The sequence below is a fragment of the Pteronotus mesoamericanus genome, unplaced genomic scaffold (genome assembly GCF_021234165.1).
Source record: "Pteronotus mesoamericanus isolate MK-2021 breed Mesoamerican mustached bat unplaced genomic scaffold, CSHL_Meso_final scaffold_54, whole genome shotgun sequence".
Lineage (NCBI taxonomy): Eukaryota > Metazoa > Chordata > Mammalia > Chiroptera > Mormoopidae > Pteronotus > Pteronotus mesoamericanus.
Genome location: NW_026555321.1, coordinates 36,662,322 through 36,687,733, shown reverse-complemented (window position 1 = coordinate 36,687,733; position 25,412 = coordinate 36,662,322). Strand labels below are relative to the sequence as shown.

Here is a 25,412-nt window from a genome sequence, read left to right as displayed (position 1 = left end):
GGCAGAGGGAAACAGGACAGAGATTCCAGCGCTGTGCTGGGTCAGGCTTCTCTCCCACGTCCCTGTCCAGCTGGGTGGCCCTCACTTACTGGCTGGCCAGGTGCCTGGCATGCTCACCTTGTCAAACTTGAAGAGGCTCTCGAGGAAGCGGCCAGGGTCTTGCAGCAGCCCCTTGCCGGGCTCCCAGTAGTCATCCACCTTGGAGCCAGGCTTCTCTCCAGGAACCTTCTTGGGCTTGATGCCCTTCATGATACACACAGCTTCTATGACCAGCTTCACGCCAGGGGGCGGTCGTTGCATAGCACGTACCTGCGGGCCAGGCCAAGAGTGAAAAAGGGGGAAATCCATCACTGTGTGGGTACCTCTGGGTAGGGACAGCTGCCAGACAGAGTGGGCCCCACCAACCAAGTCTCTACCACTATAGACAAAGGACATGCCCAGAGACCTCGAGGATGGCCTCAGCCTACTCTTCCCCAATGTACCCAGGCCTGGCTACCAAGTCCTGGATGCTCACATCTCAGGGCCCAAAGCCCTCCCATGCACCTGCCTGGGCCCTGGGGCTGGTACAAGGAGGTAAGGGGTAGGTAGCTGGGTTTAAGTCCTACTTCTGCCCTCACTTCTTGGCATATGGTCCCCAAGGGATATATGGAGGGAGGGCCTGGGTGCCAGGACCTGAGGCACCAGAAATGCCAGGGGGAGCTCTGGGAGATGCTTGGCTGCCCACCTCAGTCACGTCATTTTTGTTGAGGTTGCGCAGGCTGGCCAGGGCTGCGTCCAGGGCAGGCAGTGCCTCATCCAGATCCTTCTGAGCATCATCGGCAATAACTTGTGCCTTCCTGGCCTTCTCATTGGCCTTGATCTCCTCTGCCTGCACTGATTTCTGGGTCTCCTCGGCAATGGTCGTGTCCACCTGGGGACAGGAAGCAGGGAGGGCCCGGTGGTGGCCAGTGCCGGGGATAGGTGTGCCTGCCTCCCTTTTCTCCTCTTTGCCTCTCAGTCTCCTCAGGTGGAGGGAAATGAGGGTTGGGATGCCCCGTTCTCCAAGAGCCCCGTTGGCTGTGACAGGCTGTGGAGATCTGGAATGCTAAGAGCCCCTTCCGGTCTTGAGTGCTCACTGTCGGCCTGGCGTGGGCCTTTTGCTTTACACGCTTGAGCATAATTGCCTTATGGGGCAGGGCCCCCTAAGCCCACAAGGCACCTCCATGTACAACAGAGAAAGGTGCTCCTCTCAAAATTCTCTGTCTTTCCGTCTGCTGGAAAAAGTTTTAATACACCGACTCTGTAGAGCAGGACTACTTCTGCCAAGAAGCTGTCATAATGAAAATGCAAATCTATGATGTCTGCAGGAGCTGGGGCTCAGAGGACCTGAGAGAGAGACTAGGCAGATTCTGCAGGGCTGCCTATTGCAGCCCTGCCGCTTACTCCATGTTGTGATTATTGGGGTTTGGACTTGCTTGTCTTGCTCTTCACTGTATCCCCTGCCCAGTGCAGTGCCTGGCATAGACTAGGCTCTGACCAAGCATTTGTTGAATAAACAAATGACTACTGTATGAAGAAATGGTACAGACAGGTTAAGCAACCTGAAGAAGTCCCCTGACTTCTAGTGATCTTGGGGTTGCATGGGGATGTTGAGCATCCTAAGACGTGGTCAGACATCAATCAGGGGCTGACTGAGAACACCCCCTCCACCTTGATCTGCTCCATGGTGAGCACGGTGTCCTTGGCAGCCTCCTCCAGCAGAGGGCGCATAGTCTCCAGCTCCTCCTGCATCTTGGCCACGTCCTCTGAAGTTCTTAGCAGCTGGGGATGGGGGTGGGCACAAAGAGGAAAACAGGCGTGACAGGGGCCAGAGAGAGGGTCTGAAGGGGGCTGGAGAGAGGGCTCTGCAGGGCTCCCCTCACTGGGAGCGAGAGGCTGTGGCCCACAGCTTCAGGGGCCCCCAGGTTGCCCAGTAGACCCGGAGGAAGGGAGCAGTTTCCTGAGAATCTGTGGAGTCCTGCTTTGGCCTTGCCTTTCCGCTCGCAGCTCTTGCTCTTTTGATGAGGGAGGAAGCCACCCATTTAAACGCTGAGGGCTGGTGACTGAAAGGCTAGGCTGGGCTGCCAGGGTCAGGACTAAAGCGAGAGTGGACAGAACCACGCCCCACTGCAACTCACCTTGTCGAGGCCACTCTTCATGCGGTTCTTGGCGGTTTTAAGCTCCTGTTTCTTCTGCCCGATGAGGATGGAGAAAATATTGAGCAGTTCCAGGTAGCTCTTGGGTGTCACATAGTTGTGGCGGGCCAGCTCAGCCAGGTACTCGACACACTTCCTGGCCACTGACTGGTGGATGTGCACGCAAACCTGAATCTGTGGGGTGGGAGATCACTGATGGCAGCTTTGTAGAGCCCCCAGCAAAGAGTGGGTACCAGGGTGCCCATGAAGCCACTTGTAGGGGTGTCCAACTTGTGGCCGGTGGGCCACATGCAGCTCAGGATGGCTATAAATGAGGCCCAATACAAAATCGTAAACTTTCTTAAAACATTATGAGATTTTTTTTGTGATTACATGTCACAGTGTATTTAATGTATGGCCCAGGACAACTCTTCTTCCAGTGTGGCTCAGAGACGCCAAAAGGTTGGACACCCCTGCCACAGCCTGGTCCTGGGAAGGGACCCACGTGCAGGGACCTTGATGCCATTCACGCTCACTCTCTCCTTTGACCTCACAACCTCAAGGACAAGGTCACCTATTCTGCAGATGAAAAATCCATTACCCAGAGAAGTTAAGGGGCTCGTTCAAAGCAGAGCTGTCAAAGCAGAGCTGGCTTTGAATGCGGACCCAGGTATCTCCCAGCTGACTGCCTGTCTCTCTTTGAGAGCCCTAAGGTGAGGTCCCGCTGCCTTAAGCTGGATCTGAGGTAAGGGAGGGCCCAAGGCCTCAGCACCGCTGAGGGGAAATGGGAAATGGGCTCACCCCAGGTCTTGGCCCTCAAGTGGCCATTACTCTCAGGTTGGCCCAGACAATTCTAGCCCCCATCTGTGGTCTCTGGTTGTGACAGAGAGTTCTTGAAGAAAGCTGCCACAAAGCCCTCAGAGAATGAGATAAACAGTAACTGTAAATGTGTGCTCAACCTCCTACATCATTGTGATGACCTCGTGGCACTCCCTTATACAGATGAAGAGGCTGAGCCTTAGATAGGTAAAGCCGTTTATCTAAAGGCTTACCGTAGGTGGTGGGCCTAGGATTCTTACCCAGGCTTTGGTGACCCCAAGCCCAAACCTAAACAGTTCCCCCTGATTGTTTCTAACCAAGACACTTACCAGCCCCTTAATTACTTCAGAAGTGGCTTCCAGTTCTGGGATTTCATTCAGGAATATGGTGGCCACAGACTCCAGGGCCTCCGCTGGCCACTCGTTAAACCAGTCGATGGTACAGCAGTTGACCAGGGAAGGGAACTGCCTCAGGCGAGCTCGGAAAACCTCTCCAATGGGGCTGGAGGGCCAGAAGTCCCAATGAGGTCCTAAGACAGTGACATTCCCAGAAACCCTGGGCCCTTCCATAGCCCTATGGCATAGCAGCCAGGATGCAACACACAGTAGTCTGGACCCAATGGCATGGTGGCAAGGCCCAGGTCATTTCTCCTCATGGCTGGCCCAAGTGCACCCCTGCCCAGCCCCGCTGTCCCTGTGTGGCCGTGAAGGCTCCCTGTACCTCATACATAGTACCATGTGGATGTTGCTGCGCACACGTCCAGTATAGGCAGCCATGAGGTTGGCCTTGGTGGGCTGCAGGCCCTGCTCCTGGATATAGGGTCGCATGGTGTTGACAATCTGGTCCTGCTCATCCAGGGTGTAGAGGTTGGGAATGTCACCCGAGTTCAGGACATTGTTAATGTCCTCCAGGAAGGACTCGTTCTTGATCTGGGGAGGGATGGGGGTGAAGGAGCAGAGCCTTGAAGATGGCTCCACAATTATGGTCTCACTGGACCTTCACAGCAGCCCTATTTTACAGGTCGTGGCACCAAGTCTCAGAGAAGCCCAGAGTCACAAGTCATGGTCTAGGCCTTGCAACCAGGCCTGCACTGTGACAGAGACCCTGAACATCACCAGTGTGTTGTGGAAGGGCCCTGAGTCCTGGGTGCGGGGGGAGCTGTGGGATCTTCCTCTTTGCTTTTCTGGCCTCTACATGCCTCTGTTCACTCACAGGAAGAAACCAGGCCACAGGCAGAAATGGGTCCTTGCCCAACACATATGGCCAGGACCTGGCCAGTGTCAGAGAGCACTCTCCCTTGGCTGACTCTGTGCGGGGAGCCCAGGGGTAGGAGCAGAGGGGCCCTTGCCAGGCTGGGGCACATCTTGGGCCTGTGGCCATGGCTTAACCTGGACCACCAGCCAGATTTAATCTTTGTCTTGAGGCCCCAAAACAACAACCACACCTTCTCTTGGAGTCATGGAGAAGCCTCACACATAGGGAACTCCAGAGGGAGCAGACCCCAGAAAACAGCCAGGGGCACAGCAATTTGGGCACAAGTTGGGTGGTTCTTGGGGTGGGAAGCTGTTGGCCAGTGAGTGGGTGCTGCTTGTGGTCAGCCATTGTGCCAGAGGCCTCTTTATACTTGGGGCATGATAATGATTTATGCCCCTTGCGCCTGATCCACCCATCTGTGGCTCCCCCTTGTCCTGACTGTCCTAGGGTCCACCCCACTGACAGTGACGTGGGCATGAAGGCCTGGCCACCTTCCAGGATGCCACACTGGATGGGTTATATCCAGCCCACCCTGGACCCTGCCCACTGCCCATGGTGGTGGCACCTGGGTATCCGAGAACAGGAAGGTGATGGGCAGGCTCTGCAGCCCAGCCTTGAACAAGACCTTCTTAACATCTTCACGCCACTCAGTCATGCCATAGCTCTTGGATAGCTCAATCTGGAAGCACTCGTACTCGGCCCTGGAGATGAGTTGAGAAGAGGTTTGACAAAATTTGGGGCCCAGTGCTGTGGTGCTCATAGGTACTCATGCCTCATGCCAGCCATTTAGAGTCTTGCTCCCATCCTGGGCACATCTGCAGACTCTTTAAGCCCTGGCTTGCTCTCTGACCTCCAGACCTTTGTTTTAACTGTTCCCTTGACCCGAAATGCCCTTCCCTTCCATCCTCCCAGTTCCGATTCTGAGAGCAAGCTCATGACCACCCTCTCCAGGAATCCCTGCTGGATGACTGCATGTATATCCCGCTCCCCACAGCAGGGCAGGGCACTGCTGCTGCCTCTCCTTGGGCCCCAGTCCTGTTTCCAGAAGCCCATGGGCTGGGAGGATCTGGCTCGGGGTTGCCCTGTGGAGCTAGCACTGCCCTGTGGGGCCAGCACTGTGGAATAACATGGATGGAAGCAGCAGTCTGCCACCAGCTGCCCCCTTCCCACCATGCCTGGGGCCCTCACATGTGCGAGGTGAGCCGTGTGAGGGAGCTGCGGCCGCTGCCACCGACGCCCAGCAGGAGTGCGTTGCCCAGCGCCTGGCGCAGGGTGCGGCTGATGCGGCAAATGTGGCTCAGAGCGTCCATGAAGAGGACCAGTTTTAACTTGGCGGTGTTGATCTGGTTGTAGTCCTCCATGTACTCTTCGATCACCTTCATCATCTGGGGAGGAGGGAGAACTGGGTCCTCCCTCTGTCCCTGTACACCTGGACCCCTGAAGGGAAGTGTACCCCTTCCCATGGCCTGCTCTGCTCCTCTGTGAATGGGAGGGTGTTGAGCTTTAAGAAGCCAGGTCTGCCTGAATGAGGCTTGACCTGTTGGACACACTGAGTCCTGAGGGTTAGGGTCGGAGCCCTGCCTTCTTCTTCTGGAGCTTTCCAGGGTGTACTGATCTGGGACCCTGGTGGGAGCTGCTGGGAGCAAGGAGAGGAGATGTGCAGAGAGAAACCATCAGGAGCCTCACTCCAGCCACACAGCTCCGCGGCCCTGACCCAGGCCTCTTCCTGTCTCCTTGGGGCCCTGACTCTGACTTGTGGCCCCAGGGGTCCTGATGGCCCTTTGTGAGTGGGACAAGAGCCCCAAAACCGGGAGAGCATGTCCCTGTTCACAGAGCCTGTCTCAGCTGAACCACAAAGACTTGTCCTCAGAGATGGGTCAAGCAGGGCCAGCTGTACCTATTTGACAGGTGAGGAAACGGGACTCAGAGGTAAATGCTGGCCTGCAGTCCCAGAGCTGGCCTCCTAACCCAGTATCCTGACACTCAGTCTGTTATTGGTGGCTGCAGAGGGCTTAGGTCCCAGGGGTGCAGGGTGAAGAGGCCCCCCCCCCCCGCCAGGGATAGGGCACCAGCTGGGCCCCTTTACCTTCTTCTCGCTGGTGATGAGCTCATAGGACTTGACATCAGAGCCTGGTGACATGAAGTCTCCATAAAGGATGGGCTGGAAGGGGCAGACCTCACTGAAGGATACCTTCCATCCCTCCATGTGGCTTTCCAGGAGCTTGTCAAACCAGCTGCGGTCCTCCTCGTTCACCAGGCGGTCACGGAACACGCGGCAATTCTCATGGTACCACAGTCGTAGCAGCTGCACTTTGTCCTGTGGGCATCCAGCATGAGTGCCCACCCTCAGCCCTCGGCCCTCAGCCACCTTTCAAGCCACCAGGAGTGAGAGGGTGAGCGGGAGCCACAGCTCTTGGACCTGGCCATTTCCAGGGGCTGCTTGGAGGTGCATCTGCTGACTGACTGAGGACCAAGCCCTGTAGAGTACTGTCTGGGTGTCTTCACCCCCAGCTCCAGGCCCAGCTGGCCAGGTGCCTGCTGGGCACCCAGTTCCATTAGCTGGTCATCACTTCTCCCCTCTAATGGCTCCCCTGGCTCCCCAAACTCTAAGCCTGGGAGGAATGCCTGATTCTTTCTACACCTTCCCAATACCCCACATCTAACCGCTCAGCACATTCCACTGATTTGACCCTCAAGTCCCCTCTGATTCTGCCCCCATCTCTGTCGCTGCTGCCACTTCTATCCCTGCTTCCTTGCCTCCCTCTGGGTGACTAGACCACCTTCAGGGAGCCCCCAGCCTCTTCTCTCAACAGCTTTGGTTATAGCTTGGCAAGGTCAGGGGGGCTTCCGTCTTGTTCCCTCTCCCTGGTCGCTGGGCTCCACACACACTGACCAGTCAATTCTCTATTATGCAGATCTGTCCCCCACCCATCCCCTGGCTCCCCATCTCCTTCGGGATGCTGCCCGCGCTGGCAACTCACAGGGTGCACCTGAGCCTGTCCAGCACAAGCGATGCCCTGCTCCCTGCCGTACTTCCTGCTCTTCCACCTAGGTGCCTTTCATTCCTGGAAGGCATCTCACTCACTCCCCTTCAAATCTTCTCGCACCCGGGGCCTCCATCAGGAACCTCCTTCTCCCTGGCCTCGCTCTGTGTGGCCCCATCACAGCTGCCATTCTAGGCATGGGCTTGACCTGTGAGTTGGAGCTCAGCTGCAGGAAGGCAGGGCTCCTGGAGGCCTGGCACCCACCATGTCCCCAGATCCCTCAAGGGCTGGCCTCATCAAGGCTAGAGAGCTTGGGCAGGGAGGCCTGAAACTGGGGGGCCAGGGAGGACAGTGAGGGCAGAGTGGGCATTTCTCTACTGGACGCAGGCGAGGGGCCTGCCAAGTTCTCACCTCAACCTTGGCTGGGTCGGCCATGAGCATGCCCTGGAAGACCTTGGAGAGGTCCCTCAGGTTGAAGGTGTAGTGGGACTTGGCTGGCGTGGGCAGCAGCTGGGAGGTGATGGTGGAGTACACCATGATGGTAGCTTCCACGAGGGGATCCGTGAAGTGGGCGATGTTGGGGGCCCCGGCTATGGGAATAGGTGGGGCTTGGGTCACACAGGCAGGAGCTCCCTGTGCAGCCTCTGAAGAGCCTAGCCCCCTGTCCTCGCTGGTGCTCTGTTCTCCCCCAGACACCCCTTCTTCAGGCGGCATTTTTGGGTTCTACCTACCCTTCAGCCCCTCTCTTCCACTAGGACTTCCTGATGCTGTGCCCTTCAGGGTGAGGAATCTCCTGTTCTGAGCTGCCCCCTTTTACATCCTTATTACTGACATACCCTGTTCATGCACTGGGGCACTGGGATGCATTCAGTGCTGCGTGGGCCATTACTCTCTTGCCCTTTGGGGCTGTGTCCCAGAATTGAAACATTCCAGCCCTGAGCCATGCACAGGGAGGGTCACTTGGTCCCCACGGACTCAGGAACTCAGGGTGACTGTAGTGGGGCTGGAGCTCCGCCATGACCCCCAGGCTCACCTCAGAGCTGCCGCATCCCCCAGACTGCCTCTTCACTACTAACAACCTATTTGCTTGCTTTTTTTTGAAAGCGATCTAATTCTTGCTGGGAACCACAATTCTGTCAGCAGGAACTTGGGGCAGAGGGAGCCCCTAGAAGTGGGAAAAAGTAAAGTGTAGGAGGGCCCGTGAGCTCCAAAGGAGGCTCTTCCACACATGCAGGTGCTGCTGCTGGTCCTGGCCGCAGACACTCCTCACCTCAGCAAGAGAACATGCTTGTGGGGAGATAGACTATGACACCCATGAGCGATGGGGATAGGAAACAGGTGAGAGGAAGTGCCGTGGAGAGACTGGTAATAGGAGAGAGGTTCGGGAGAGCCAGGGGTGGGGATTCTGACATAAGTCCTCACTGAGGAGGGCACTCAAGCAGAAACACGAAGTGAGGTGCAAGCAGGCCCAGAACTGGAGACAGTGTTCCAGAGAGGGGATGTGAGGGCGGAGGCCCCGCGGCGGCCACCCCTGGGGTGTTAAGGACCAGCAGGAGGAGGTGAGGGCATAGGGGCCAGTGGGGTGGCTTAGCCTGCCACTGTTGGGGCTTGGGGCTTGCCTGCATGGGGGTGGGGGGAAAGAGAGAGAGAGAGAGAGAATGTGATCTGATTTAATGTTTGAATGGGTCCGTCTGGCTGCAAGTGGAGGTTGGATGGGCAGAAGACAGGTGGATGGATGCAGGGGGTGAAGGCAGAAGCAGGGACACCAGGGAGGGGGCTGCTGCTAGGGCTGGGTGAGTGGGGGTGGGCAGTGGCTGGGGTGGCTGCTGGAGGGGGAGTCAGCAGGACCTCCTGACAGATGTGAGTGTCAGAGAGAGAGAGAGAGGAGTCTGGATGACGCTAAGGCTCTTGTCCTGAATGACTGAAAGGCGGAGCGGCCATCACTTGAAATGCCTGATGGATACCTGAGAGGAGATGTGGGGTCAGGGTTTGGGAGAGAGGTCTGGGCTGAAGAAGTGAACCGGAGCACTGTCAGCCCTCAGATGGGCTTTCTTGCTGGGGAAGGATGAGACTGCCTGGGAAGAGTGTGGTTAGAGGGAGAAGAAGCTGGAGAGCCAACCCCAGTCTGTCTAGGAGGGGGTGATATGGGAAGAGAGATGGGCCACCTGTTTGGCCAACGCTGCCAACAACCAGGGTAGGTGAGGACTGAGAGGTGGCCACATGAGACCACTGGTGACAAGAGCACTCTTGGGGGTATGGTGGGGTTCAAGAGAACTGGGAGGAGAAGGCTGGTGCCAGCAGGACGAGACAACGCTTTTGAATTTTGCAGTCAAGGTGAGCAGAGAAATGGAGTATCCGAGGCTCAGGGTAGGTGGGAAAGGGCCAAGGGAGGTGATTTTGTGTTTTGCTGTTAAGATGGGAGAAATTGAGGCATGCTTGCCCGAGGGACTACCGGTGTTAGGATGGGGGTGGAGCCAGGTCCTCAAACAGACAACAGGGGATGGGATTCAGGCCTAAGAGGAGGGCTTGTCCTCAACAGGAAGTAAGGAAGTTTCCAAATAGGAGAGAATGCAGAAGAAGATACTGAGGAGGCCTGGGTGCAGGTAAGCAGTGGATGTGGAGCACTAGAGAGGGCTCTGTCTCCTGATACCCTATTTCACCTGAGAAGGGAGAAGAGGTGGGACATGCGATGAGGACAGGGTTCTGGAATGTCCATGGCCATGCTGCAATGACCAACAGACATGCCCTGTGTGAGGCTGCCTCCCAAGGGCTGCGTGACTTCAGCTGCAGATCACCCCCGGCTCTCAAGGTCATGCCTGCTCCTTGGAGAGGCTGGCTCTCTCCAGGCCCTGTCTTCTTCACACAGGGTGGGAGATTGCTGGATTTCTTTATTCATTCATTCAATTCACATTCCCTTGGCTTCTACTACGGGCCAGACACTGACCCAGGCAGCGAAGGACCGATGGCCACGAGAAGGGATGAATGAGCCTAGGAAAGCAGTCAGCCATGGTACTAACCTTTGTCTCTAACAAAGGCCCAAGGTTCCCACATGATCCTGAAGATAGTTCACTGTGGCCCCTTGTCCCCAGCCTCAGCCTCAGCCAATTGGAGCCCCGGGCTACCCTGGAATCAGAGCCCCTTCCCATCTAGGCCTGTACTTACGCACGGGATCCCGGTAACTTTTTTCTCCGAGGAGTCCACCTGGTGGGTTGAGGGAGAGATATGGGGCTCAGAATTAGGTGGGCTTCTTGCTGCCCACCCTGGCTAGCTGCTCCCAGAGTAGCCATCGACCCTCTGTCCAGAGCAATGCGGCTCCCATCCCTAAGCTGGGCATGTAGGCAAGTCTGGCCTATCACACCTGGGTGCAGAGTAAGCAAGGTCAGAAGAGGGAAGGCCTGAGGAAGTGTTGACGCCTATCACCCCTAACCTGAGACAGTGCCAAGTGGAATTCACAGGTCAGAGTATGTGCTAGGTGCAAGGTGGGATGGTGGGGGAAAATTCTATCTGGGGTGGAATTTCCCCCAAGCCCCATGAAGGATCGGGGGCCATTTCTTCTATTCTGTTTTGGTGGCTTTTCCTCAGTTCCAAAAGTAACATCCTTCCACCAGAGTTTCTGGGCAAGTATTAATAGACACATTGGTACTTATACAGGTAAATGCATATGTATACATATGTATATGTTATATTCAGCAGTCACCACTGGCCAGGCTTCATGCTAGATGCTCTACATGCAATGTATTACTTAACCTTCATGGCTTGGGGTGGTGGGCACTAATATTATCGTCCATTTTACAGATGGAGAAACTGAGGCTCAGAGAGGTTCATGAATTTGACAAAGGTAACATAGCTGGTAAGGGGTGAAGCCCGGTCAGTGGTTCAGCACTCCACCCTTTCCAGTGGCTGCCCAGCTGTCCATGGTATAGCTTACCTGGCCCGGGCTTCTGCCTTTGCCATGGCCTCCCCGACTCTTGCCCAGTGCTCACCCATCCAACTGCCCAAGATGGTGGAGAAGATGCGCTTCTTGCTGACCTCGTCCATCTCAACAAAGGACAGGTAGTTGAAGTGGCGTGTCAGGCGCGGAGTGATGGCATTCCTGCCTCCGCCTGGGGGGCCCATGGCACAGACAAAGTTGATGTCCACCAGTTTCTTGAAGGCTCCTGGAGTGGGGGCAGGAAGTCAGGAGGGGGCCCTGCCCAGGGCTGCAGCAAGACTTCCATGGGCCCCAGGCATTTTGAGCTTCACGGGCCTCCCCTTCCATTAAAAAATATTAAAAATTATAATTTACAACAGTACCAGTATAAAGACAAATATATTAATATATGCTAAATTTTTCTTTGAGCTAAAAGTTCATTTCCCCCTCCCCCCAGGTTTTAAAATAAACTAGAACATTTCTGAGGACCCTCTAAAAATATACTACCATGGCCCTAGGCCTTGTGCCTACACTGCCTAATGGAGGAGTGCCCTGCCCTGCCCTCCCCAGCACACCCTGCTCGTGCCCCGCTGCCCCGGGCCGACGGGTACGCACCGATGATCTTGCGGTCATACCAGCCACCATGGTCCATCCACTGGCGCAATAGCTCGATGGGCGGCTGGGCACCATATATTTCCAAGGCTGGCATGTTCAGGTCATCGATGAAAAAGATGAAGTTACGCCCCAGGGGCGGTCCAAACACACCCTTCCGCCTATAGGGAGCAGCTATGTAAGCCCAGCACCCATGGGCACCAGGTCCTCTGGGAATCCCAGGGTAGCTTCTGGGGAGCCCTCACCAACTTCAGCCTCATCTAGGTTGCTGAGCCTCTTGAGCAGCCTCTTGTCCCATCCTGAGTGTCCTAGATCATCACACCTGGCTACCCTAACTCTGGTCTCCCTCAAGGTGAGTCTTGCCTCCCAGGCATATAGAAAACATGCCTCACCCAAGTGTCCAGCCCAGGGCAAGCACCCATAGAAGGGCTCAGTAGGAATTTCTGATAGAAGAAGTCTTCAGGACAGTCTTTAAGGAAGCCCAGCTCACCCCTCACCACCCCTGGGGAAGGTTTCTGGCAAACCCAGGAGCATTATTTGGTGGGGAGGATGGTTCAGCCAGACTAGGTGGACATTGGAGCCTAGAAAGGAATGAGGGGTGCCTGCCTCTTGTCCAGCTTGCTGTCAATGAGGTCCTGAGTTTGGTTGGCTGAGGTGCGGGCTGAGAAGGTGAGGAAGTGGCTGATGTACTCCAATGGCAGGTTCTTCAGGAGCTTGTCGGCGATGGTGAGGGTCTTTCCCGTGCCTGTTGGCCCGATGCACAGCACCTGGGAGAGTGGGGGTCATGTACTCAGAGCTCTCTTGCAGGGCCCAGTGCACAGGAGCAGCCAGCCAACCTGACCTGAGCCTTGGTATAGGGTGAGGCAGGGCATGGCAGGGCACTCACAGGCTTGTGGTTAGTGAGTAGCATGCCCAGCAAGTAGGACATCTGCACGGTATCCATGGTAGGCACAATGATGTTGCAGTAGTTGGTGTCTGGTATCATGCTGAATGGAGCTGAAGAGTCCATCCACTTCACCCAGGTGACCTGGAACCACAGGTAGCTTAGGGGTGGGCCTCAAACCCCTCCCTACCCAACCCCTAGCCAAGTGTATGAGGAGGGCAAGGAGCTACACTGCAGAACCTTGGCAAGAGGGCCCAGTGAGGGGCTGCTTCTGAGAGGAATTGGAAGTCCCATGCCCCACCCTCTGCTTGGGTAGGGGACTTCCAGAACCAACCACCAGGAATGGCAGGGATGGGGCTCTGTACATAGATGCCTCCAGTGGTGGGTCCCCGAGGGACTGCTAGTCCTTAGGTCTCTATATGAGGCAGGCACTCTGCGCATTGGACAACCCGGAATAAAAAGGTCTTTGCTATTTAGTTTCAGGCTGCCCAACAGTATGGGGGCCAGAACCGTGGGGGCCAGAACCTTGGGTGCTGGCATCACCTGAACACTCAGAGGCCACCTGGCCTGGTCTCCCCTACCATCCCCACCTGCCTTAATCCCTTCACTCACAGCCCCAACCCAGCTTGCAGACCTCCCTTGATGGGGGCGTTCACTAGCGTCAAACCAACATGTCCCAATGGGGACAGTTCTGACCGTTAGATTTAATGTGCCCTGTGAGGTTCCCAGTAGGACTCTGCACTGTGACCATCAATGCAGATGCCTCTCTGGCCCTTCCTACCTCTGAGCTGGGGTCCTAACGCTGGGATGAGATAAGAAGGCTCAGGGAGTCCTCACTGGCTTATAGGAGGGAGGGGAACCCTCTGGCACACCATGTGGACTTGCTCTCCCTTTCTTGGGGAGCCCAGGCCCTGGACAAATGGGGATTTGAAATAAAACAGAATCGGCCAATCTCTGGGCTCAACATCAACACAGAGGAGACAGTGTGTATGGTTGAGAAGGGAGGAGCTCTAACCTTTTCTAGATCGAGATTCACATCCATCCCTGCAGTGACTAGCTGGGTATAACTGTTCTGACCCTTGATCTCCTTTGGGGAATAACCACACCATGGGTCTGTGAGGATTCATGAGATGATGTACCTATCCCCAGCCCGAGACCTATGACTGTCAACTTGGTTTCCTCTGTATAGTCATTATTTATCAGGGAGCATAGCCACCACCCAGGGGGATCCTCTCTGTCCTGTCCCCCCAGGGAAGGCCTGCAGTCACCTGCTTGCCCTCCTCCTCTTCGTCCTCATCATTGGTATTGCTGATCCCAGCATCATCCAGCCTATAATCGAACACCAGCCCCTCTTCTGGGAAGTGCAAGGTCAGCTGTGAGGTACCAGGAGGAAAACCAGGTTGTGAGGCCTAGGAGTTTGTGTGGCTACTTGTCACTGGGGGCCTGGGCCTGGGGGACAGCCCCAGAAGACCCAGAATTCAGCACATGTGTCCCATGCCTGGGAGCCCCTCTGGGGGCTGCCGCCTCTCACGTTTTCTATCTTCATCCTGATCTTCAGCCAGTGGCTGAAGTTGATGCGGCTGGCACTGTCCCCTGTGGCGCCCACACTCCAGATCAGGGAGAATATGAACCATGGCTCGATCAGCTCTGGGATGCGACTCAGCTTTTCGGGGGGTATTTTCTTGAGGCCCTGGGGACCAAGGGAACATCATCAGCCTAAGGTAGAAACAGTACTGAGTGGCCTGAGGAAGGTGGCAGGTGGGGGACATCCCTTGGTCTCCACTGCACAGTTTTGTGTCTACAGCAGAATGGACTGGGCATTCCTGTGACCTAGGTGAACCAACCCAATTCTCTCTGTCAGGAGGCTGGACTTGGGATTGAGGGTCCTCAGGCAGCTCGGGCAAGGACAACAGGGGCCCGGCAAGCAGGCACCCCGCTCACTGCTCAAAGCCGCACCTCCTTAGGCAAAAAGGGCTTGAAGAAGCAGTCCAGCAGCTTGAGGAGACTCATGGTTAGGTTGCCATTGGTTGAGGTGATCACTTCCTTCACTGAAGACCGGACAAAAGTGATGGATTCCTGCAGGGGATGACACCCAGCTCCTGTGGTGGCTGGTGGACATAGTGCCCTGCTGCCACACCTGGGCCTGGCACACTGTGGCCTCACTTACGTCCAGGAAGCCGACAAAGAGGGCCTCGAAGTGCTCCTGGTAGTGCTTCAGTAAGGGAGGGAGCCTCTTCATCCAGGACTCGACATAGGGCATGAGCCCGAGGATGCTGGGCTCCAGGTACACCATGCCACAGCGGGACACTGTGGCTGGTGAGGCCACTGCCAGGTCTTGTACCTCAAACATCATGGTCATCTCCTGGCACCAAGAGGATCTGTGTAAGTGTGCCGGCTGCTAGCCCCCAGGGCCAGGAAAAGGGCTGTAGAGCCATGGGGAGGGGTTGCTCATCCTGTAGCTGTGGGCCAGGAACAGTGCTGGGGGAGGGGGATACAGGAACCCCTTGGTCCTCAGCTGATAATGTGGCCCTCCCTTGAGCCCTGAGGAGGAACATGAGTCAGGAGATTCCTGGGAGCTCTCTGAACACCGTGGGGTCAGGGCATTTGGGGGTCCTTGGAGCCCTGGGGAAGTCTGATAGGGGCTGTGTGCTCCGCTACAGAGCCCGCACCTGTGTACATGGACATAAGTCCACATTGACCTCTAGGTGTTCCCCGAAGGGCTCAAAGATTGGCTCAGTGTAGATATAGTGAACTGCCTTTACTCCTAGGTGATACCCCTCCTTCTTTGAGAGCTGCCCCTCACACACCAGGGAGGTGTCCCTGTGCTCAGGTCTGCACCCCAGACTCTGCGCACATTGCTGGAACAGTGACCTAGACTGGGCCAACATGGTTGAAAGTGGGCCTGGGAGGCACAAGGCAGCATCATCTGGGAATGGGGGGGAGGTTGTCCTGGTTCTGGGCTCAGAGCAGTACAGAAGGTGAGTCTGCTGAAAGGGCAGCACTGAGCAGCTATGCAGGGCATGGCTGAGGTGCAGGAGCTCAGGGACAGGGAGGGTGCCAGGAGCTGGGTCCTAGGTGGGTTGTAGTGACTGCTTGAGATGCAGCTGTGGCCTGAGAGGCAAGTGTAGAGGGGGACAAGGTTTGGCTGGTACAGAATGGCCTTCAGGCCCACCCAGCTACAGAGGAGAGCAGGTGAGTGGACAGGTAGACACACCTCTGTGAGCTTGATGATCTCCCCGGAGCTGAGGCACAGCTTCTTGTTGTCATCCAGCACCGTGTTCATGTTCTCAATCCAGACAGCATCCACTGGCCCGTCGAACATGTACCACTTTTTGTTGGTGTCAGAGGCAGTGGCCCCTGCCCGGATTAGGGAGGAGAATATCCCATCTGTCCTGCAGCAAACAGGGAGGGGGTGGAGTTGTAGGTGTCAAGGAGGCAAGGCCAAAAGCACAGCTGGCTCCCAAGGAAAACCTGGCTGCTAGGCAGGCCCCGCTCTGCTTGCTTCCCCCCCACCCCCGCTTCATTCTTCAATATCTTCATTCATTTAAAAAATTTAATAGAAAAAATAGGATTTTTTTGTGTAACAAAAGTGTTAATCCCCTCTGCTTAATCCCCACTAAAGTTGTATTGAAGGAAGATAAAAGATGATATCCAGAAAAGAAAAAGGAAGTAACAGAGAAGCAACAGCAGAAATGGGGGCCCACACAGTTCTGGAGGATGGGAAGAGAAAGGGAAGGGGGAAATGACTAAGCAGAGAAAGCAGGTGATGGGTTGTGAGATGCACCTAGTTCCTACCTCAGAACCAGAAAGGCTCAGATCTCAGAGGCACCAAGTACCAGGGAAGGGGTGTAGTGGGACTTTTCTGGTCTGATTCACCAGTTCCCCCATCTACCCACACAGGAGCCTGGAGTAGGTGTGGCTGAGACCCTTCATTGGAAATATGGGAAGCAGGGCAGGCCTGCGTTCAGAAAGACGGGTGACTCTCCCTCCAGTGCCCATCCCCCACCGGGTTCCCATAACACTGGAGCCAGGCAGACAACCCCAGCAGGAGACTGGAGGCTTCTTCAGATATACAGAATTGCCCCAGAGAAAAGACCCTTAGGTGCTGACGTTTGGAGGATCTCCTGTTATTCCCACCAGGTCAACGCATGTCCTTCAAAATGCACACCTCAGCCTGGGAAAAGAGGCCCTGGGAGGGACACTAGCCTCTTTTGGGGCAAGGATAGAAGTCAACATTTACTGAGCACTTGGTGTGTGCCACAATGTCCAGGTATCTTTCGTATGTTAGACTCATTTTCTCCTTACCATAATACTGGTGACATTTTTATCCCCACTTTGCAGATGAGGGGACCAAGGCCCAGGAGGTGAGAAAGGTCACTCAGCCAGGAAGTGCAGTGGTGGATACAGTTCCAGGCTTTGGGCTCCAGAGCCTGAGTTACAGACCTCCCACTGGATTAGGGGAGGAAGAGGGGGCCCATAGCCGACAGCCTCCAGAGATCTGGGAGCAGCACTGTCACTGGAGGGGGATCAGGGGCCACATACCACTCATGAGTGAGCAGGTCAAACTCCCCGTATAGCTGGCCCATTGTGATGGACTTGGGGTTGAGTACATAGTAGTTGACAGCCTCGTACACGCCACCACTGATGGATGGCTGCCCTTTCAATGATGTCATGGCAGCTGCTAGGGTTCTGTAACACTGGGAAGACAGGTACCCAAGAGTGAGCCTCTTGGCCCCCCTGGAGAGCAGGTCTAGAGTAGGCTGCATGCCACAGGGGACAGGAGGTACTCTAGAAACCAAGTGTTGCAAATGGGGATCAAGATCCCCACTGAAGCTGCACTGCCCTCAGGCCCACTCTCTGGGCACTGGACCTCCTGGCTTTGCTGCACTTACTGTACTCTTGCCGGAGCCTGTGGGCCCAACGAGCATGAGGCCGTGCCGCACCACTGTGGTCTCGTAGAGCTGGATGCACTTGGTCAAGAAGCCTGGGGGGACATGGCAGAGGAACCCAGGGGTCAGAGCATGGGCTTAGGTCCTGTCTCTACCACTAGCTTACTGTGTGCTCTCAGATGGTCACCTCACTCCCTGAGCTTCAGTTTCCTCATCTGTAAAGTGAGGCCACTTAGTCCTCATGGGCAGGGGTGGTCAAGCCCTAAGCATGAGCTTGGCAGAGAGCAGGAGCTCTCTGCTCACAGCCAGCATGGTTTCCACTGGGACTGTGACGCCCTAACATCCATTGGTCAGGTGGCAGACAGCAAGGGCCTGCTCAGTGTCAGCCATCACAGGCCCACAGTCAACTCCAGCCCCAAAGCTACTGCCCAGCCAGCCTGCTAAGAGCTTTACCTCGAGTAAGTGCGGGTCAATACGAGGCAAAATCCCAGGGTCAGTCAGGAGCTTTAGCTGGCAAGACTAGGGTTGTGGAAACAGCTGCCAACTGTAGGTGGAAGGCCAGACCCATGTGGGTAGGAAATGAGAGCATCACTTTGGCTCGAGTGGGTGTGTGGGGGGAGCTGTGGCACTACAGGTTGGGCATCCTTGCCAAAAGCACTAGGGCTCGTTATTCGGTGATGCAAAGCTGACCCAAGACCATCAGGGAGCGAAGTTTGAGGCTTCTTTCAAGGAGCCTGCTGGGGCCTGGAGGGCAGGAGGTGGTGTCAGAGCCATATGCGGAAAGAGCAACAGAGGGCAGGAGGAACAGGCTTGCAGCAGGAGCATATCAAGCCCCAGAGGAGGGTCCCACATGGTCAGGGTGACCGGTATGACTTCCTGGAGGAGCATCATTCTCCCTGGGAGGGTCTGCGAGGAGCAGAGGGCCTCTAGACTGGTGACCGTGAGGACAAGAGCTGCATGCCCATGTACTAGCAGGGCTGAGGCCCCCAGTTTCTATCAGGGAAGGGTGTTCGGGTCATAGGAGTCTAATTGAGGGTGGTGACCCCCTATCCCTTCCAGCTGTATGGTGGCCTTTGTAATAAGCCAGTTCAGAAGCGTCAAAGTGCTCCTACAACGCCGGAGCTGTAGTTCCACAAGGAGAGTGAGCAAGTCTCACAGGCGGGAGCAACACGCTTTGCTTGCAGAAGGAGTCCTCGTTCAAAAGAGAGGAGTGTTGTCTGGGGTGAGGTGGGATGGGGGTGGGGTGGACAGGCCACAGCTTTCCATCTTCCCCCAATCATGCCATGAAGCCCCAGTCACGGATGAGGCAGAGGACAGCTTCTGTCAGGGAGGAGCAAGGCCCAAGAGAGGCCCAAGTGCTGGGCCTGCTCCTCACGTGGGGAGGAGAGGCTACAGCAAAAGATGTGGGGGAGGGGACTCCACCTGTTTCCCCACTGTAAAATCACGAATATATATTGGCCTTTTCCCTCGGTCCCTGATACAGAGCTCCTCAAACACTTATAAAGAAGGATGTTAGGAGAATCTGCTTTTCTAAATTTAGTCTTTGACCCTGGTTCCTGACACAGAGCTCCTAGGCCTTTGTAATTTCCTGAGTCCTGGGAATTCTTGGTCTAATGAGGCAACTTGGTGCCAAGCTCCTGGAAGGGGGCTGGGTCACCAGAGCGACCAAGCCATGATTAGAAGCTTGGGACTTACCCCCATAATAGGCCCACCCCCATTCTCCAGAAAAGGGAGAGGAGCTGGAAATGGAGTTCATAACTGATCATGTCTACATGATGAAGTCTCCATAAAATTCCCTAAAATACAGGGTTTGGAGACTTTCCAGGTTAGTGAACACATCAACATGCTAAAGGTGATACACCCCAACTCTGAGGGGTCAGATCTTACCCTAAGTATTTCTTCATCTCTCTGTTCATCTGTATCCTTTATCCTATCCTATATTATATAATAGACCCAGTAAACATGAGTAAGTGTTTCCCTGAGTTCTGTGAGCTGTTCTAGCCAATGATCAAACCTGAGAAGGGGATCATGGAAACCTCTCATTTGTAGCCAAGTCAGACAGAAGTTGTGGGCAACTTGGGGACCCACTACATGCAACTGGCATCTGAAGTGAAAACAGTCTTTGGAACGGAGCCCTTAACCTGTGGGGTCTATGCTAACTCTGATTAGTGATGGAACTGAATTGAATTTTAAGATACCCAGCTGGTGTCGGAATTGGTTGGTGTAGAAAATGCCATATATCTGGTGTCAGAAGTACAGTGTGAAAGTAAAGAGGTTTTTTTCTAGATAGCTCTCACCTGAAGGGTCCAGTGGAGACAGGGATAGGTGCCCTGCCCTGCCCCATGAACTGCTTGACAGAGAGCCCCAGCCCACAGCACACTTGGCCAGGCGTGAGGGAGCCTGAGGCTGGGACTGCCTGTCTGTGTTCCTCTGCCTGGGAACCCAGGGTGGCTGAAGCCAGACCTTCCTCAGACACCCAGGGGCCAGGGGCTCACCATCCACGTCCTTGAGGTTGTCCTTCTCACAGGCCCTGCGGATGGCCTTGTCCAGGTTACCATAGTCAGTGTACTCCTCCTTGATGGTGGGGAACAGGTCAGACACAATCCCAGTGAAGAGCTTGAGGTCTTCCTGCAGGAACTTGGGCACATTCACATCACGGATGGCCCGGAGGCAGATCAGCTCCTGCAGCAGAGGCCCAGGCGAGGTGGCCCTCCAGCCGCTCTGGAGCCCCTCTAGAGCCCTCTCCCAAGCAGCCCTCTGGAGGGCACTCACCTCATTCATGCTGGGGTTTTCTCGCTTGAGGTTCCCAGCAGCTGAGATCACAGTTTTCACAGCTCTCATCCCAAAGTCATAATGATCCTGTTGCCGCCACACAGGAGGAAGGGTGGGTGGGCACTTGTCCCTTTAGGTGCTTTTGCCTGGAACACTCTGCCTCCCACCTGGTACCCGGCCCATTGCCCAGCTGGCAGCTATAATGTCACTTCCCCTGCAGGCCCGTCTGTGACCATCTGCACGCCCTCCACTGGGCCCCTCCGCCACCCTCTACTTCACCATCCTAGCAGCCCTCTCCTTTTACCAGGTTACTTATTCTGTGTCCCCTGACTGACACTTGTCCCCAAGGGTAAGGACTCTGCTTTGGTTGCAGCTAAATTCCTGAAGTCCCAGCATGGTGCAAAGGGAAGGGAGGCACTCAAGTTTTATTCACAGAGTGAATGAAGGAGTTTCACATGTGTGTCATGAATGAGTTGGCCTCAATGACCTCTGAGCTTCCTTCTAAGATTCTCTCATTACATCTCTCCAGACCCACCTTTTCAGTCACACCACCATGGCTTTTCCCACTGGTCCTCTTTCTCTCTATTGTAGATCAGGTGTTGGGAATACATTTATCAGATTTCTCTGTGGTGCCAGACCATGAGAATACACCTGGGCCTAGAGACCAGCACATTTCCCAGAAATCTTGGGCTTGGGTGAAGAGACTGGGCTTGAGTTTGGGTAACTGACATTTGAGAAGGGGTGATGTTATTTATAGAACCATGAGGGAATAGTTGCTCTAATAAAGGGGAAAGCATTTTTGAAAGTGGATTGTTAGAAGGGTGTGTGGAGGTGTGGGCACCCAGGGTGCACTGTGATAGGCAGCTATTTTTCCCAGTAACAGGCTGCATCTCCTGCAGCCCATGGGCTTTTTGGGCTCGTCCTGCCCAATGGCAGTATGGCTTTTCCTTATCCAGGGACTGGTGTTCATGCATGAGCAGGTCACCCAGGGAGGGCCAATTAGGGTGATTCCAGGGACTTTTCCTGGAACTATTAGGAAAGAGAAACTAAGCTGCTAGCATGTGGGCTCAGACAGAGCTGAGGCTCATCTCTGCTGCTGCAAAGGGCAAGGGGGTGGGGATGGCGGGGCTGACCGAGAATGGAGCCAAACACGAAAGCTTGTCCACTAGTGCTGGTGCCTGGACCAAGGGTGTCAGTGCCTGGAACCTGGGCTCAGCAGGCTAAGTGGAAGGCCCACGGCTGGGAGGCTCAGGTAGGTGATGGTTATCCCACGCTGTCCCCACGAGACCCAGGTACCCTTGATATGCAGCCTTGGGTTGTGTAACTCTTGGCCTCCTTATGGTTGACCATTCTCTGCACCTGAACTGGCCAGAGCGGGAATCTGTTCCTGGCTCCTACTCCAGCTCCCCTGTGCACTGCATGAACCTGGCCGCTCAGTTAGCTGCTTAGGGTCTCAGTGTCCTCAGTTGAGAAATGGGGATGTAATTCCTATCTCATGGGGTTGCTGGGGACAGGCAGCAGTTCTTAGCCCCTGGAACCTGGTTGGGGCAGGGCCTCACCTGGGAGCTGAGCTGCTCGGAGGACAGCTTGAAGGTGGTTGTGATCTTCTTGGCCAGCACATTGGCTTCATTGAAGCCAAAGGAGTAGAGGGAGATCTCAGCGATCATGGCGTAATCCGGAACCATCATTGCCACAGGCCGGAAGAGTGCCTGGGGTCCATGGTGCACATGTGAACTGAGAGGCAGACCTCTGCTCCTAGAGCACTGCCTGCTTTATGGACCCTAGTCCTCAGGAAGCAGCTTCACTGTCCTCCCTCACTGATGCTTGGATCCCCCTGTGCAGCAAGCCTGCCATAGCTGAGGCTTACATTCCCCTGTGGCTGGACCACTCTACCCTTTAGAAACTGGTCTTTTGTGTTGACCTGAATCTGCCCCCAAGCCTGGGGGCAGGCCGCCTGGGGCCTCATTTCCATGCCTGGGATGGGCCTCAGGACCCTTGGGCAGGAGGGATGCCATAGGGAATCATAGCCCCTGATGACCAGCACCTGTGTGCCTTGCATAAGTTCTTTTTTTTAATTTTATTTTTTTTATTTTTATCCACCCAAGGACATGCTTAGACAGGGTAAGGAGGAGAGAGAGAGGGAGAGAGACATCGATGTGAGAGTGAAACATCGATCAGTTGTCTCTGACCAAATCTGCCAGGGATCAAACCCATAACCTAGGCATGTGCCCTGACCAGGAATTGAACTCAAGACCTTTCAGTTTACAGGAAGACGCTCCAACCAACTAAGCCACACCAGCCAGGGCACCTTGCATGAGTTCTTTAGCATCTCTGAGCCCAGGCTCCAGTATCTCCCAGTGCCCTGGGTGGCCTTCCAGGCCTGAACCTACCTTCAGGTTATCAGGCAGCTCAGTGCGGCCTGCGTATCCTGGGTTCATAGTGATAAACACCGCGCAGGATGGCACGAGTGGGATCTCGACACCCTCAAACACGAAGCGTTCCACCTACAGGGAGGCAGGGGTTGACTCACTTGCCCATCCTCTGGTTGGGCTCCCTCATCCCCTACTGATTCCCCTGTTCTGACTATAGTTGGCTGGCCCAGACTGGATCCCTGATCATGAGCTGGCTCCTCTCTCAGGATGTGGCCTAAACCTTCTGTCCCACTGACTCCCTGTGGCCTCCTAGGTCGTGGCTGCCTGAGGTCTTTACAAATCTGCTATCTCCCACACCCAGTTCCTGACACTGATTCTCTTCAGACTTGAGCAAGCTTAGCTTTGACTTGGACCCAGGGCCCCCTACTTGGGTCACGTCAGGGCACCTGCCAGCCTCCCAGCTCTTGTTCCTAGGAAAAAACTATTGGCCACTCTGAATGAGGCTAAAGGGAGGACAGATGTGGGAGGGACCCCTTCATCCACCGCAGCTGGGACTGGGAGCTACCCCCAGAGTGTAGTAAGGATGTGGGTCTCCCTGACTGGCTACAAAAGCCCCTAGGAGAGCTCCAAACTGGGGGAGGGAGAAGTGCCCAGTCCCTGGTAAGATGAGAAAGGCTGGCCTCAAGGCAGGCTCAGTGCCTGGGTGCTCACCCTGCAGGGTGGGGAGTCACAAGAAGGCATGTGTGTGGTGGGTATAGATGAAGGGGCGAGGTGGTGACTTGGGGAGGGGAATGGCTCACCCGCTGTTGCTGAGCCTTCTGGATGGTGGTGATCTGCTGTGCCACCACAGACAGCACCTCAACATCTATGCGATTGAACTCGTCAAAGCAGGCCCAGGCCCCAGAACTAAATGAGTGAGAACATGAGGTGGATATGAGTTCAGAGCCAACCTGGCATCTCCAAGGGTCCCTCTGACTCCACTGGGGAAGAAGCAGTCAATAGTGATCTCTATCAGTTCAGCCACAACCCTCCCTAGCTGCCACTACCCCTCCCCAGGGCCCACAGGGGCCCTGCCTTCGACTTCTATTATCCCCTTCTGTCCCCTCCCCCATCCTGTGAGGCTCCTCTCATGCAGTGTCCCCAGGAGAGCTCCGCCTCCCTGCCATACCCTGTGCCACTCTCACACCCAGCCTCACCTGGCCAGCCCCTTGAAAAACTTGCCCATGGCCATGAAGTCAAGCTGATCAGAGCAGTTGAACACAACAGTCTGGATGGCCAAGGCCTTGCCCAGGTCTTTGGTAGTTTCTGTTTTCCCTGTGCCAGCTGGGCCAGCTGGGGCACCCCCAAACTTGAGATGCAAGGCACCAGTCAGGGTCAGATAGCACCTGCAGGAGGGAGAGGAGGCATGCATGGGTCATACAACTTCTTCAGGATTCCCACAGACACCAGGAGAGAGAGTCTACCCATCTTGTTTCCCAGTGATGAGCGACTCTTGTTCCTTCTTCCTCTCAGGCCTCCAGGTATTCTCAGTCCTGGCCACTGGGGTCAAGGTAGCAGCCTTTGCCCAGTGCTTCCCTACCCCACCCTGGGGCCATACAGAGCCCTGCTCGGAAACCCACTGAGAAGGCTGATCTGTGGCCACAGTTCATTTTCCTTACTCAAAACCCAACTTGAAAACCTACTACTAAATACAGTTGGCAAGAGGAAATGACTGATTGCTTTAGAAGAGAATTGTTTACTTTATAAAGGGACTCGCCCATTATTTCTCTCGAGATCCATTCTTCTGGCACATTGAATGGAGGATCTGACTGAAAAAAAAATTGTGAAGCTCACACCCATTAACGTTTCCTGAGCTTTACGTATCTGCTCATGAAATTCTCATAACACCCTGAGGGAGGCACAGAGAAAACTAAGGCATAGAAGGGTTGAGGCACCTGCCGAAGGTCACTCAGCCTGTGACAATCAGAACTGGTTTTGAACCTGAAGCCCATGTTCCTAACCCTGTGTGCTCTGATAGACTGGCTGTGCCTTTTGATCTTTGCTCTTCTGGGCCAGCCAGAGCTGAAGGAAGGGTCCCAGAGGGGGTGGGCACACAGGGAGGGGGACTCTTACCTGTCAGTGAGGGGCGTGATCACTAGCCTCCCACTGTTGCCTAGGTACTCGTAGCCATAGATGAACTCGGCATTTACGGCTTGAATGTACAAGTTATTATTCGTCCAGTAGTACCTGGAATTGCAGAGAGATGGGTTCCTGACCCAGGGGGACCCTAAGCCACTGTGCAGGGTATGCGGTTGAAGAGATGGTTCTTCTGGTGAATAAGGGCATCAGGTACCTCTGCCTAGTGTGTCCCAGGGCCTGGACAGCTGGGAATGGCAGTTAAAGATTGACTCTCCCCACTCCCCTGGCCCCGGCCTGCAGCTCCTCTGACCCTGGGGGTGGCTGGGCCAGGGGCCCTGTTTCCTCACCTCAGCTGTGAGATCCACTCAAAGTCATTCACACTGGCCACTTTCTCCTGGATCAGCTTGGCCACCACATCCTTGGCATGGACTTCAATAACAATTAGTGCTGAGAGCACTGTCCGCTGCATGCGGGACAGCTTCCCTCGCACCAGGGCAACCAGGTCACTGAGCTGCCAGAGTTGGGGGACACTGTCAGGTACAGTTACAGGAGGGGGAGGCTCTCTCTCCTCTGTACAGAGGGTGGGCTTTTGCTAGGTACAATTGCTCTACCCTGGGGGCTTCTGGTAGTCTGGGACGAGAAGGGC

General features: G+C 55.2%; 1 protein-coding gene across 1 annotated transcript in view; it reads right to left on the bottom strand.

Annotated features, from left to right (window-relative positions):
* The window catches only part of DNAH1 (dynein axonemal heavy chain 1), a 79,091-nt gene that overhangs the window by 11,427 nt on the left and 42,252 nt on the right, over positions 1-25,412 (bottom strand). Inside the window, exons 26-55 of the mRNA XM_054595605.1 lie at positions 25,114-25,277; positions 24,761-24,874; positions 23,845-24,033; positions 23,449-23,554; positions 22,667-22,780; positions 21,836-21,985; positions 20,277-20,363; positions 20,000-20,186; positions 17,508-17,599; positions 17,158-17,312; positions 15,830-16,007; positions 14,783-14,977; positions 14,572-14,691; positions 14,147-14,305; positions 13,884-13,988; positions 12,619-12,759; positions 12,339-12,499; positions 11,736-11,893; positions 11,194-11,367; positions 10,373-10,411; positions 7,622-7,800; positions 6,313-6,543; positions 5,415-5,611; positions 4,792-4,927; positions 3,693-3,901; positions 3,302-3,473; positions 2,157-2,348; positions 1,690-1,800; positions 725-910; positions 118-309 (exon numbers count right to left, since the gene is read on the bottom strand). Of these exons, the coding sequence (XP_054451580.1) occupies positions 118-309; positions 725-910; positions 1,690-1,800; positions 2,157-2,348; positions 3,302-3,473; positions 3,693-3,901; positions 4,792-4,927; positions 5,415-5,611; positions 6,313-6,543; positions 7,622-7,800; positions 10,373-10,411; positions 11,194-11,367; positions 11,736-11,893; positions 12,339-12,499; positions 12,619-12,759; positions 13,884-13,988; positions 14,147-14,305; positions 14,572-14,691; positions 14,783-14,977; positions 15,830-16,007; positions 17,158-17,312; positions 17,508-17,599; positions 20,000-20,186; positions 20,277-20,363; positions 21,836-21,985; positions 22,667-22,780; positions 23,449-23,554; positions 23,845-24,033; positions 24,761-24,874; positions 25,114-25,277 (4,593 nt within the window). The remainder of the gene's footprint in view (positions 1-117; positions 310-724; positions 911-1,689; positions 1,801-2,156; positions 2,349-3,301; positions 3,474-3,692; positions 3,902-4,791; positions 4,928-5,414; positions 5,612-6,312; positions 6,544-7,621; positions 7,801-10,372; positions 10,412-11,193; positions 11,368-11,735; positions 11,894-12,338; positions 12,500-12,618; positions 12,760-13,883; positions 13,989-14,146; positions 14,306-14,571; positions 14,692-14,782; positions 14,978-15,829; positions 16,008-17,157; positions 17,313-17,507; positions 17,600-19,999; positions 20,187-20,276; positions 20,364-21,835; positions 21,986-22,666; positions 22,781-23,448; positions 23,555-23,844; positions 24,034-24,760; positions 24,875-25,113; positions 25,278-25,412) is intronic.